Source organism: Sus scrofa, chromosome 6 (assembly GCF_054392235.1).
Source record: "Sus scrofa isolate SSC_HxYL_T2T_F1_AM1 chromosome 6, Sscrofa_HxYL_maternal_Yorkshire_Landrace_v2.0, whole genome shotgun sequence".
Lineage (NCBI taxonomy): Eukaryota > Metazoa > Chordata > Mammalia > Artiodactyla > Suidae > Sus > Sus scrofa.
In genome coordinates, this window is record NC_139388.1 from 83,623,440 (window position 1) to 83,638,154 (window position 14,715).

At 37.2% G+C, this 14,715-nt stretch overlaps 1 protein-coding gene across 50 annotated transcripts in view; it reads right to left on the reverse strand.

The window, feature by feature from the left end:
- Positions 1-14,715, reverse strand: part of EIF4G3 (eukaryotic translation initiation factor 4 gamma 3) — a 356,484-nt gene that overhangs the window by 143,976 nt on the left and 197,793 nt on the right. For all 50 annotated transcript variants that reach the window (XM_084963220.1, XM_021097672.2, XM_084963219.1 and 47 more), the window contains 4 exons: positions 13,939-14,118; positions 13,030-13,144; positions 8,063-8,160; positions 5,443-5,565 (listed from right to left, as the gene is read on the reverse strand). In XM_084963220.1, the coding sequence (XP_084819346.1) occupies positions 5,443-5,565; positions 8,063-8,160; positions 13,030-13,144; positions 13,939-14,118 (516 nt within the window). The remainder of the gene's footprint in view (positions 1-5,442; positions 5,566-8,062; positions 8,161-13,029; positions 13,145-13,938; positions 14,119-14,715) is intronic.

The window sequence follows — 14,715 nt, forward strand, 5'->3', positions numbered from 1 at the left end:
GAGAAATTATTTCATTAAAGATGAAGAATGATGTGATTTAATTCAAAAACCACTATCTTTATTGCAGACATAATTAAAAACTCCTATATGCTTCAAGATAGAGAATGGTATTACTTCATCAGTGCCTACTACTGAGATGATAAAATGACATTTTAAAAATTAAGGCTGGATTTGTTTACATTATATAGAGTATCTCCAAATTCTTTATGTAGGAACTTACCTACTTACTGTATATATTACTTATAAAATGAATATTATTACCTAAGCTTTAGAACCTAACTTTAATTAACTATTATTGCTAAGACTATGAAATGAACTACTTAACAAATGGCCAGATCATTTCTAGGTATCAAGTTTATAAGAAGCTCTTCAGAAGACTGAATAAACCTCCCAATTTTTCTAATTTTCCCAAAAGACAGGCAGCTATATTTTCCCTAATATGTGCCAACAATCAATAATCTTTTTTAAGTTGTTGTTAATTATTTTTTCGGCCAGGCCCACAACATGTGGACATTTTGGGGACAGGGCTTGAACCCATGCTACAGCAGCGACCCAAGCCACTGCAGTGATGCCCCCAGATCCTTAACCCACTGTGCCACAAGAGAACTCCAATCAATAACCATTTATCTGCACCTGCACTCTGTGGTATATAAGATTCTTTCCCAAGCTGTAACAATATTTCATTATAAAGAGTAGTTCTTAAAACAGAAAAAAAGAACAAGAGGGAGTAGGAAGAGAAAGAACAGTCTATAGTTCATTAACATTTTTAAGTGATTTTAACTCACCACCCTTTTGGAAGTAGACAATTTTAGAAGCCTTGCCAATATAGCTGTCCCTCAGTATCCATAGGGGATTGATTCTAGGACAGCCCGTGGATAACAAAATCCTCAAGACATTTAAGTCCCTTTTATGAAGGGATACGCATAAATTTGCATATGACCTCCCATGTACTTTAGATTATTTCTTTATTACTTATACTGCTTAATGAAATGTAAATGCTATGTGAATAGTTGCCAGTGCATGGCAAATTCATGTTTTGTTTTATGAAACTTTCTGGAATTTTCTTTCTGAATTGTTTTGGACTTTTAGGACCACACCCGAGACATTTGGAGGTTCCCAGGCTAGGGGTGGAAATGGACCTACAACTGCCAGCCTACACCAAGGCCACAGCAAGGCCAGATCCAAGCTGCGCCTGCAACCTACGCCACGGCTCATGGCAACACCGGATCCTTAACCCACTGAGTGAGGCCAGGGATAGAACCTGCATCCTCACAGATACTAGTCAGATTCGTTTCTGCTGTGCCACAACGAGAACTTCACTTTCTGAATAGTTTTGATCTGTGGTTATTTGAATCTGTGGATACAGAACCTACACAACAGGGAACTATACAACATTCTGTATTTATTTTTACCCTACAGAGTCCCATGATGACTTTCAGGGAGCTAGCACATTTCTTAATATGAAATTGTTCCCTGTGCTTCACTGCTATCAACAACAGAGATATAGCTGAGGGATTTTGTTGCTGAGGGAAAGTAACAAAAATGTTCCCTTCTTTCCCACTTTAATATTTAAGAACTACAAGAGAACACTGAGCTTACTTATTATAATCCCTCATTATAGAGATGAAAAAATAGAGGTTTAAAGGGCTTAGTAACATTCTGAGCCAAGGTCATAAAGCTAAGTGACAAGACTGGAGACCAGCATCAAGCATTCTAGTAATGGATGATGCCCACCCCTGCACCTCTGTCCTCGTACCGTAATCATCTGAATGGGCACATGTATACATGTATGTATATATTTTTTATATATTTGAGATGCAAAAATCTCAAGGAATTATTCCACAGATCATTTTGAAACTTAGGACAATTTTAAATTCAATATAATCTTCAGGACAAAAGAACAGGAGCAAAAAACTGTTTCTTCTCTTCATTCTCCTCCTCCAACACAGTTTCTCTAGTTAACTCCTCTTAGCTTGCTTGCTTGCCAAAATCAAACTCATCACCCCCCCTTTTCAAATGACCCAAGTAAACTCCATGTTACATTTTACTAAAAAGCTCAGTCCCTAAGCTTGAAGAATCACTTCTGATTCTCCCTCTCGCTAACACTTATGGGAACCATGCAGTGTGTTTACCTGGACGGTATTGGTTTAGGCCTGGTTGTCACAGCAAAATGGTTAACGGCACCCCCATTCGTTTCAAAAACTGCCCCAATTTAGATGACAAATTATATGGTCACCCTTTTGTAAACTTTATTTAAGTAGTAACTAACTGCTGAATACTTCCCTAACTGGCCTCCTCTCCTTTAACTGACTTAAAATGACAATAGTCACCCTTCACTTGATCTCCCATCTCCATAAGCCTTTTTTTTTTTTTTTTTTTTGCATATGCTGGCATTCTGCCTGCAATATTTTCTCTTTCCATTTTGTGAATACCAATCTGGGAACTCAGACCAAGTGGAATCTCTGCTGTGAAGCCTTTGAGACACTTCCAGTCAGTCTCTGTGCCTCCTGTAATAACAATAATACTAATAACAGGTAATATTTATTGAATGCTCATTATTTCCCAAGCTTAAGCAATTTTAAGTATTTATTTCATTTAATACCTATAATTACTCTATATGATGTTTTATTTTCCTCACTTTTTAAGCTAAGGTTCCAGAAGATTAAGTAGTTTGGCTAAAGTACAAATTAAGTTGTGGAACTGGGACTTGAAACCAAGTATATCTGATTCAAAGCCAAAGCTTTAAACCTTTCCCTCTTACTATTTCACTCGTACCACCATTAACAGGTTTTTGCGATCCAACACATTCAAGTCTGTGCTATAACTCTGACCCACTTGGTCTCCTCTGTGTTTTATTAATTCTCTGTACGCTCTTCACAGTAGGATTAATCATATATTCAAGTGCCTTCTGTCTCCCTTAAAGAGACTGGGGTGACCTCATGATAAGGAAAGAGCTTTGCTATATTCACAGCACATGCAACTGTGACTGAAAGCAGGTACTCTGTAAGGCCAAAAGCAATACAGTATTTACTTTTCAGTCATAAATTCTGAAAAGGATTGTCTCATCCACAGTCTTACTCACTAACCAGAATGTGGTTTAGAATCTATTTAGAATTAGGCCAAAGCTGCAAACTAGTAGATTTTAGACTAAACAGGTTTTATTTGGCAAGCATAATGTTATTTATTAGAAAAATTAGTTGCAATTTAAACCTTGCTGATTTTTTATATGAATAGAGATTTTTTAGCTTCTCCTGAAACACTAGATCAACATTTTTACACAATATAACAATTAGGCATAGCTGCTTCTCTTAACCAGGAATATCCTCTCCTATTCTATATGCCACTCTCCATGAATTTCTGAAAAGTGAGGCCAAGTGCCAGTTGCCATCAACATGCTTGTGCTGTTGTTTTTCTCAAGAGGAAAATGAAATAATTCTAGTGCCTATGTCTGTTAAAAGCTATTTGTTCACTCCATGAATTTCATCCATTTGGAAAGACAGAGGATTGGTAAGTGGGGATTTACATGCAAACTACCTATAAAATAAACTGATTCTTCATGATTACATCCCACCTCAAAAAAGAACTATTAACATTATAACTATTGACTGATAGCTTTATCAGCTAGAAGTGTACATTCCACTTGCATTCAGGCCTGGGATCCCAGAGGAAAGATAAAGAGCAAAAGGATTCCTAGGACTAAGGACAAAGAGATAACCAGATGAGTGGGATCAAGCTTGGTAAGATTGAAGGAAAACAAACCAATCCTACAGGATTAAAATGCAAAAAGACATAAACACATATTCAAGTTGAGAATTTAAACACAAATCGACAAAAGATTGTCAACTATATGGTTTGACAATAACAATATTTTAATTAATGTGGGAAAAAAAAACCAAATTTGAGTTGCCCTGATCAACCAATCCTAAATTTTTGCTATAGTATGCTCCTACTAACAGAGCACGGAAGTAGGTAATTTAAATGTGTTTAAGTGTTTCTTGTCACATGTTCATAAACAGGGACAAGGTTAAGCCTAAGGTCTGTTTATCATTCCAGATTTAGAGTATCCCTAGGAAAATAACAGAGAACGATGAAAAGTGCTATTAACAATCATCAGTATAATCTTACCACTCATATATCAAGGTGGTTATAAACTGTACTTAGCCAGATGATGCAAGATTGAGATAACAGCCAGAGAACAACATCATTTGCAAGTGAAACACATCATTACACAGTCTCAAGTTCTAGGCTTATTCAAAATTCATAGATACTCAAGGACTCTAAAATTAAGACATCCATTTGTGATCTCACTTTTTAAAGAACTTTTTTTCAACCTATACTACTAAAATCAAGTAAACAGTCCATCATTCTGAAATGCCTGATCTATGATGATCTATATCACTTGTTCGTAAACTGGGCTCTGAGGAATACAGCACCATCCAGCTACAAGAGGGAGAAGCAAGTAGCTCCCTAATACTTAACAACTTTGGTTGGTTATATCTGTTTTATTTATTATTTATGCTGTGCCAACGGGATCCTGGGCCAGGGATTGAACCCCAGCCACAGCAGTGTCAATGCTAAATCCTTAACCGCTAGGCTACCAGGGAACTCTCAGTTACATCTGCTTTATATGCTGGGCATTCACTTCAGATATTCTGAAGATCTGAAATCACTTATCACCTTTGAGTGGTTTAACAAAATTTAAAGTAACCCAATGATAAAATCAAAACCCTGTCAAATTGGGGTGGTGGGAGGAGAAGCTCATTCTCTATTATATTTTACTAATCTCCAGCTCCTCCTAGAATGTCTTGATGTCCAAAAGTAAGAACGTGAACTCTTCAAAGACCATGATAATCACATTCTGCAAACAGGAACTAAAAGCTGTTTGACAGAACTTACTAATAACCTTTGTAAATAATTAGAAAAGATACCCTCCACTCAAGCAACTCATTTATGTAGTCCTAAAAAGAGGTCTATCTATAATACATTTAAATATGCTCTGAATAGCATAGACAATCATCTCAAACAATATTGTTCAGTGAAAACATTTAAATTCTCAAATTTAATGTTAGCATTATCATAGTATGTAGTAGCATTTCATTCCTAAGACTTCATATTAAAAACATAAAATACTCATTTAATGATGGGGTTTCCATAGGAATGCAGCTCCTTTTGGTACTATGCAATAATAGTTCATTAGGAAAAGTGGCAGCAGCTATGCTCTGAGTATGAAGACAATACAGAAAAATATTAACTGTAAAAATTTGCAAGTTAATAATTTATAAAGAGAAACATGTTTGTTTAAATATCATTTAGATATTCGAGGCTATGAGACAGCTGATGGAAATGGAAAGTACAGTCAAGTGGCTATAGAAAAAAGAAGAGTTCAGTAGAGGTTAGTGAACAAATACACACCATCATCCACCATGGCACACTCTCTCTTACCTGGGGAGGAGTAGGTGTGGATGTGGGTCTCCCTATGGGTGGAGTAGGATTTCTGCTGCCACCTCCAGACATAATCTCCTCTGTTATGTCTTTACCTCCCTGGTTTGGATCCCGAATTCTTATCTGTAAAGTTACAAATAAGACGGCATATTTACAGATGGGTGTCTATATAGCAGATTTACAGGCACATGATGTATTAAAGGTATGAACTGGGAAACTTGTCAAATATCAAAGTTGATAATCACCATATGTAACTTGATTTCAATCACAGAACCATATGGAGTCATTCAAAGGAACTGAGGTTATTACCTCTGACTTTAATTAATTAGCACAACAAGCTAAAATGAAACCAAGTTGGATGAATTTCTAGGTCAAAAAGGCAAAACATTAACATTTGTCTTTTGAGCCCTGCCAAAATGACTGATTTCATTTACAACGCTTAACATAAGACAAGATTCCTAAAATAATTTTGTTTTTGCCTTTTTAGGGCCACACCTGCAGTATACGGAAGTTTCCAGGCTAGGGGTCGAATGAGAACTACAGCTGCCAGCCTATATCACAGCCACAGCAATGTCAGATCCGAGCCATGTCTGTGACCTACACCACATCTCACAGCAACACTGGATCCTTAACCCACTGAGCAAGGCCAGGGATCGAACCCATTGAGCCACAGTAGGAACTCCTAAAATAATTTTAAAATATGGAAGTTACTTTAAAGTTTTAAAGGCCTTAAATGTTTCCCTAACAAAATGAAAAATATACATACCCTAGGAGTTACAAATAGGAATTTATGTTGCAGATAACCATACACATTATATATGTGTGTGTGTATAAATAAAAAGATGCTCACTGCAATACTATTGTTTTTTGTTTGTTTGTTTTAACAAAGACATAGATCCTAAAGGCTGATCAAGAACATAGTAATTAAAACTTTATGGTACATCCTTACAAATAAATACCAAACAGCCAGTAGAAACAATGAGGTAGAGCTATATGTTCTAACATGGAACAATTGCCAAGATATATTGGTAAGTGAAAAGATACAAGATACAGAACAATGTGTATGGTCTTTAAAAACTTTTTTAAGGCTACCTATGCTTAGAGACATCAGTGGAGACAGTGCTATAATGGAGACGCAGTACCTGGGTCTAGGCTTTCAAGCCGGGACAGTGTGAGATATAAAGTCTCTCTCTGCTTGTCATTAAACCCAGAACTTGCTTAAGACAGCCCTGGCTTCTTAAAAAGTTCAAAGAATTCACTAATAAAACCGTCCAAAGCTTGAAGCTTTCTGGGGAGTAGTTCTTCATTAAGATTTCTAGTATCACCTATTTTTTCAGGTATGGAATCTTGTTTCTACTATATAGTTTTAAGTATTATAATTCATTTGTTCTATTTTCTTCTTCAGTACCATCTATTAATACTGTCTTCCATTTTCACTATCTTCTTTATTAATTTTTCTACATTCTGAAACTGTTCCTCAAGTCCTACATCTACCATGCAGTTTCATTATTTCCAAAATACAGATTCTCAGCTGGAGTGTCATGATACACTGGCATATCATGTTTATTATGATGTGTGCACAAATAATTTGTCTCTGATGATAAAGAACCAATGTTTTAAACCCAATTAATTTTTATTAAATGAGAGTATTTTCAAGAGTATTGCTATGATATAACTCCCACCTATTTTATCTGTGTGGATTTTAGAGTCTCTTATAAACATCACCCATTTTGTGATTTTGTGTGTTCTTTTTTTTTTTTTTGTCTTTTTGCTATTTCTTGGGCCGCTCCCGCGGCATATGGAAGTTCCCAGGCTAGGGGTCCAATTGGAGCTGTAGCCACCGGCCTACACCAGAGCCACGGCAACGCGGGATCCGAGCCACGTCTGCAACCTACACCACAGCTCACAGCAATGCCGGATCGTTAACCCGCTGAGCAAGGGCAGGGACCGAACCCGCAACCTCATGGTTCCTAGTCGGATTCGTTAACCACTGCGCCACGACGGGAACTCCGATTTTGTGTGTTCTGATGGACAAAAGTTGCAAGTCATTCTTCTATAAAATATTCTGTAGTACCTATTTCATATTACTGCACTCCAATTCTACCTGCCTTACTAGACAGAGGCAAAGCCTTTGTAATTTGTTGAAAACAATTACAATACATTTTCTAATTCTGCTTTGTTTCTTAAATTCCATAATAAGCCTTTTTCATGTTGTCCTTAGTACTCCGCCCCTTTTTTCTTGTGCTCTTTTTCCCCTGTCAGTTCATGTTTGAATACAGAGCTGATTAGGACTAGAGTTAAAGGACAATAAGGATGTGACGACTGAGTTCAAATTCCTCCCACTTAGTGAGACCTTAGAAGACTACACCTCCGCCGTTCTAAAGCTGGATGGCACGTTGTCATTCAGCACTGCTAGCTCAGCACATGCTGAAACTTGCAACATCTAGTTATAAGCCCAAACAAATCCTCCAGGTCTAATGGCGAGGATATAAGGGAGGAATAAGAAGTGGCAGTCATTGTGAACGGAAGTGAATAATGATTACAGCTGTGGGTAAACTTATTTGATAAGTAAATGGACATTCAATTTTAAATGTGAAAAAAATTAATAAAGATTTCTTACTGTTTTTTTCTCTCTCTTGGCTGGAGGGGGCTGCTGCTGCGTAGGCACTATGATAGGTGCTGACTGATACACTGGCTGACTTGGGTAAAAAGGCGTTCCTAAAGAATTGGAAAAGTATGAAAAGAAGCATTCAATTATTTCTGTCAACCACTATAAGACTACCAATGGCACTGTGAATCTAGACAGTTAAAAAAATATAACAAACAAACAAAAACAAGCATTCTTCTTGCTCATCTCTTTCTACTAGCTCCCCTCCAGCTACTGAAGTGCTCAAGGAATGATTCCCAAACAATCATAAATACCTATCTTTTCTTCAGCATTCAATATAAAAACAATTATATAACCAACTTCTGCAGACTGCCACCAGAGTTACTGCCTTAAAAAAAAAAAAATCTATTCTGCGGGCCCATTGCTTCCAATAGTGATTCTCAAACAAGGGTTTGTGTGAAAGTGTGAAAATATTCTATGTGTGGGTTTGATCAGAGCAAGAGAATATATTTCATTCTCTTGGTGGTTGGGGTGGTCTAGTTCTTCTGCCTTCTTACAGAGAAACACTGCCACAGGGAGCCAGTGTTAAGCCTTGGTGAATGTTCCACTGCTGGGGCTGAAGGAGGCTGAGAACGAGCAGTCTAAAGATAAAGTCCAGATACTAGGAATCCAGGTTCCAGGTTTCTAAATACATTTTCAACCAGTCTTTTTATGGCTGCACGTATGGCATTATGGAAGTTCCTAGGCTAAGAGTTGAATTGGAGCTGCAGTTGCCGGCCTACACCACAACCATGGCAACATGGGATCCAAACTGCATCTGCAACCTACACACAGCTCACAGCAGTGCAGGAGCCTTACCCCACTGAGTGAGGCCAGGGTTCAAACCCAAATTCTCATCAATCCTAGTGGGGTTAGTTTCCGGTAAGCCACAACAGGAACTCCACATTTTCAACCATTCTTGAACTCCACCCCTTTGCCCTAGCCGTAACGTATTCCTATCCAATCTCTTCAACATTGTTCATGCCTTTGATTATGTTGCTCTTCTGCCTGAAATTAACTTCTGCCACCCACTCACCTCAATGAATCCTTTTTAACTTTCAGAGATTTGACCATTATTATAATTACTATTAAACCAGAGTGGTTATAGTAAAGGTGGTAAGAAGGAATCAGACACCAGATATTTTTGAAGGAAGAACCTACAGACTTGCTAATGGATTGGTGGATGTGAGAGAAAGAAGTGTCAAAGAAAATTCTTAAGGTCTTTTGTCTGAGCAAGTGGAAGGATGGAGGTACTATGTACTGTGCTATTTATTTATTTCCTGAGATGAGAAAGAATAGAATTTAGGGCCAAAAAAATCAAGAATTCAATTCTGGGAGATTTCGTTGTGGAGCAGTGGTTAACGGATCTGACTAGGAACCATGAGGTTGCAGGATCGATCCCCAGCCTTGCTCAGTGGGTTAAGGATCCGGCGTTGCCATGAGCTGTGGTGTAGGTCACAGATGCAGCTCAGATCTGGTGTTTCTGTGGCTCTGGCATAGGCCGTCAGCTATAACTCCAATTAGACCCCTGGCCTGGGAACCTCCATATGCCGCAGGTGCAGCCCTAAAAAAAGACCAAAAAAAAAAAAAAAAAAAAAAAAAAGAATTCTGGACATGTAAAGTTTTGAGATTCTTATTAGACCTTTAAACAGAGATATCAAGAAGGCAGAAAGAGACCCAAGTCTGGAGTCAGAAAAGAAAGATCCATTTTGGAATTAGCGTATGTGGGTAACATTTAAACCACAAGACTGGGTAATTCAAGAAATGAGCACAAATAGAAAAGAAACCCAAAGACTAAATTTTGAGGTACTCTTTTTTTGGCTGTACTGATAGCATATGGAAGTTCCCAGGCCAGAGACCTGAGCCACTGCAGTGACAATATTGGATCCTTAACCCACTATACCACAAGGGAACTCCTGAGGCACTCTATGTTGCTTAGAGGCCATAGATAACTTCCAGATGATATGGACATGGTTAAAAAAAAAAAAAAAAAGAATGGGGAGAATGCTTACCTATTGTCAAATGGTACTAAGAGGTCAATTAAGATTTACCAAAGCAGAATTCACTGGTGACCTTGCAAAAGTTGTTTGGGTAGCAGTGGAGGTGTGCATCTTCACTAGGGTGGGTTCAGTAGTGAATGAGATGAAAAAAACGAAGACAGTGGGTATAGACAGCTCTTATTCTTAATACACTGTATGCTGATGGAACTAATCCAGCAGAGGGAGTAAAAGAAATGATAACCCAGGAAAGAGAGAAGAGAGCTGCTAGGATTAACAGCTTAAACAATTACATGATAGGATCTAGTGCATAACTGAAGACTGGCCTTGGGTGGGAAAGCATGGATAGCAGTCCAGGTAAGAAGGTCGAAAGAAATGTGTATGAACAGTTAATACGGGTAAAATCCTTGGTACTATAGTAAAAAGTCAAATAACATAGGCTCTATGATCACTGATATCATCATCATCACCATCCCCACCATTATCATAATCTTCAAGGGGAAATTTCTTGAAAGCAGTATGATTTGCAGTATCAAAAATCTGCAGGTATCAATCAGGTTTTGAGAATCAGATTTGGAAAAGAATAAACAAATATGGTTGATCCAAACAGCATGGTTAGGATTTGATTAAGTTCAATATAAAAAGACAAATACACCTTGGCTATCTAATAGTACTAAGTAAATTATTATCAAAGCAGAGCTCAAGTAAGCGATTCTATGTTACTGTATTATGTCACTAGCTCCAAAACTCAAAAAACAAAACCCCAAAATGGTTTCAAATAATGTCAGACAAACAATAAAATCTGCTCACTTTGCCATAGTTTTTAAGCTAAGTGAAATAAAATTCAGAAGGTGAAACATCCCTTAAAAAAAAAAAAATCAAGATTCTTCTAATAGAACATTTTTGAATCAACATGACTGGGGCAAAGGCTGACATATAATATACAAACAATAAATACCAGCTGAATAGACCTGGCAAAAGAGGATAATCTTATTGTAGGGTGTGTGGGGGGCTAAACGCTAAATTAGTAAAACATTTAGTCAACTGTGAACCCCAGTAGATCAGGTCTTCTGCCCTACCAAACAATAGTTTCTGTCATAATCTAATCCAATTTCTTACATATCAAGGACATTTAAAAACATTCATTCTATCAAAAATGTGAATCACTTTTATACACAATTTATCAGGCAAGTTACTTAATGTCTCTATGCTACATGCATGAATGAGGCAGGTCTGCCTTTATCAGGAGGCCCAAATTCAGCCTAATACAATTTACTTTGTATATAAAGTTTTATGGGAAGATACAAACAACAGTTTATCTACTCTCTATGGCTGATTTTCCACTGGAATGGCAGCTGAATGATTCCAACAGAGACCTGCAACTCCTAAGATATTTACTATGCGGTCCTTTACACACACACACACACACAGGCTGGACAACTTAACATTTTGGGAAAGGACTGTTCCTTTTTTGAAATTATTTCAGTCCTACTCCTTTGTTGTTAAAACAGCATTCCGACATGAAATGATACTGACAAATAGCAGTTTTCTTTACAACTCTTATTTGTACAATTTTACATATAATAGTCATGTGTGTTTCTTCCTTTATTTTACTTTATTTCATTTGCCCCAGATATTGAAAGATCTGGGAACAACTGGTCTAGTCAATATTTAGATATCTTCTCAATATTTAGGTATCAACCCCAAGCATAAACATCACACAAATATGTTCTTGAAAAGCAGGACAACATCTACATTCCAGAAAGCACAATGTCTCAACATTGCAAGTCCTAAGAAACCTTCCAAAATCTTTCAGTTTTTCATAGTTTCATGACAGGAACTCCAGGGAAACAGTGTTTAAATTTAGGTAACAAACTACTTATTCAAGGTCTATTAGATCTATGTAAGAATTACACGGGAAAAAAGGAATGTCTATCAAAAGGAATAGATATCAACAATATCTGAGATACAAATGCACCTCAGAGTGTATCTTTTTTTGTAAAAATTAATATGACATATATAATAGAAATAAAACCAAGATGTTATAATACTCTCTATATATTAACAAATATTTCCCTACTAGTTAACTCATCTGTATTCTTTATATATATATAGCAGCAAAAGTATTAAGAGCAAGAAAGCAGGCTGGCACAGATTTATAATAATGATGATATTTTTTGAGTCAAAAGTCATTTATGAGAGTTCCCCTGTGGCACAGTGGGTTAAAGATCTGGCATTGTCACTGCAGCGGCTCCAGTCATTGCTATGGCACAGGTTCAATTCCTAGCCTGGGAACTTCCACATGCCACAGGTGTGGCCAAAAAAGAAAAAAAAAAAAAACCCCTGTAATTTTTCAAGGCATTTTCATTTAATTAATCATCGAAATTTCCTCGTGACACTGACCTTATGACAATTTTGAAGAAAAGGAATCACAGATATACTGAGTTATATTGTCATTCTCTAAGTATCTAACAGTCACTATTCTCTACTTGCTAGGAATACAGCAGTGAATAAAACAAATAAAATTCCCTGCCTTCAAGGATATTACTTTCTAGTGGGAAAATATTAACAAGTATTTTGGTAAATGGTGGTAAATGCTTGGAAAGAAAGGAATCACGGAAAGTAAATAAGGTATATTTATGCATTAAGCAAAAACCCAGTTAAAAATCTAGGTAATGATGAGTTGGTAGCAGACGTGAGTATCTTGAGACAAGGGCTCTTTGGAAAAGAATTATCAGTTCCTTCAGCAGGTGTGATTAACTAAACATATTTCTATAATACTCTTTCCTGTAAGCCACTCTCTAAAAAGTAGCTTCCAGGTCAGAATCTTTTGCAACATTTTATTCAATAATCTTTCCTACCACCAAACCTGACTGCTAAACTGAACTGCCAAAGAATAAAATGCAACAAACTAGCAGAAATTGTTCAATTTTTCATACTTACCATAAGCATTGGGGAAGTCTCCAGGTCCTGGTCCAGGATAAAAAGGACCTGGCCCTGGTGGTTGAACTGGATACTGTTGTGGGGGCCCAACATAAGGAGGGCCACTATGACGGTACTAGAAGAAAGAAATTACAGACATTTATAAATGATATGAAGGTAACTTACTGTGGAGAAGTAAAGAGGTGTGTGTGGGGGAGAATATCATTTAAATGAGGTAAAGACATTTTGTTAAACACATTCAAAATGGCTGCTTGCCATTAAGATGCAGTTAGTAAACAACAGGGATTTACTGCATAACACAGGAAAATATATTCAACACCTTGTAATAACCTATTGTGGGAAAGAGTTGAAAAAAAAAGAATATATATATACATATATATATACTGATCAGTTTAAATGATATATTTATATATATATATATATAAAACACTAATCAATTTGCTGTACACCTGAAACAAACACAGTATTATAAATCAACTATACTTCAACAAAAATGAAGAAAAAGGCATTCCTTAGGTAAAGCCATATAGCAAATCACTGCATAGGTAGACATCAGCTCACTGTAAAATTACTTGCAGGCTGTCAGCTTTGAATGACATTGAATGATATCGATATCCCTTGAAGAGCTAGTTACTTAGTCTATTTTAGAGCAGTGGGTTCTAGGTAAAGGATTGGGGGAAACAAAGATATAAAACAATTTCTCAATCTTAGAAAATTTTAAGAGCTGTATAAACAGCTCCTTATAATATTATGGAAAACGACAAAATGGCTTAGACTTCCACCCAGTAAAAAAGTTCACACATCACTAAAAACCTATGCCATCACCCACCCTCTCCCAGTTCCCTCTGATGGGAATCTGGGTTAATCCCCCCCTATCAGTGGACCACAAAGATCTGAGAGATAGCATACCTGTGGTATACAGTACTGAGGACCCTGGGGCACTGGGTACGGCATGGGCAGATGGTTAACCATCATGATGTGCTGATTGGCCTGATACACTGCAGTGGGTGTCTGTGCACCAGGACGAAGGGAAGGACTGCTATTCGGGATGGTAGCTCTAGGAGGCTGTATTTGAGGCCTCTGGAAAAACTGGGGAGGGGAGAAAAAGAAATTTATTTTTTTTACAGAGAGGAACATGCAAATTTTATTATTTTTAGTTTTCTCCTTTTTTCTACTTACAAAAATCTTATCAAATTGAAATACAATATACATAAAAAAAGACCAAAATGCCTATGTCTGGGTTCACAAAAAACATTCCACATGAGGCACAGGCACATTAGATCAAGTTTTGAATAATGTCACTCATTTGAAAAGAGCAGGGCAGCCTCACTTTTAAAATGAAGTCTCAACTAATTTAAACTAAAAATTCCATATCATAAATTATCAATTTTAAAACGTGTGGTATGAGTGCCCCTTGTGCCTCATCAGTAACAGACCCGACTAGTATCCACGAGGACGCGGGTTCAATCCCTGGCCTCGCTCAGTGGGTACGGATCCAGCATTGCTGTAAGCTGTGGTGTAGGTCACAGACACAGCTCAGATCTGGCGTTATTGTGGCTATCGTGTAGGCTGGCAGCTACAGCTCCAATTTGACCCCCAGCCTGGGAACTTCCATATGCCCTGGATGCAGCCCTAAACAAATAAACAAACAAACAAAAGGTGGTAAAATATAACAAAATGGGCAGC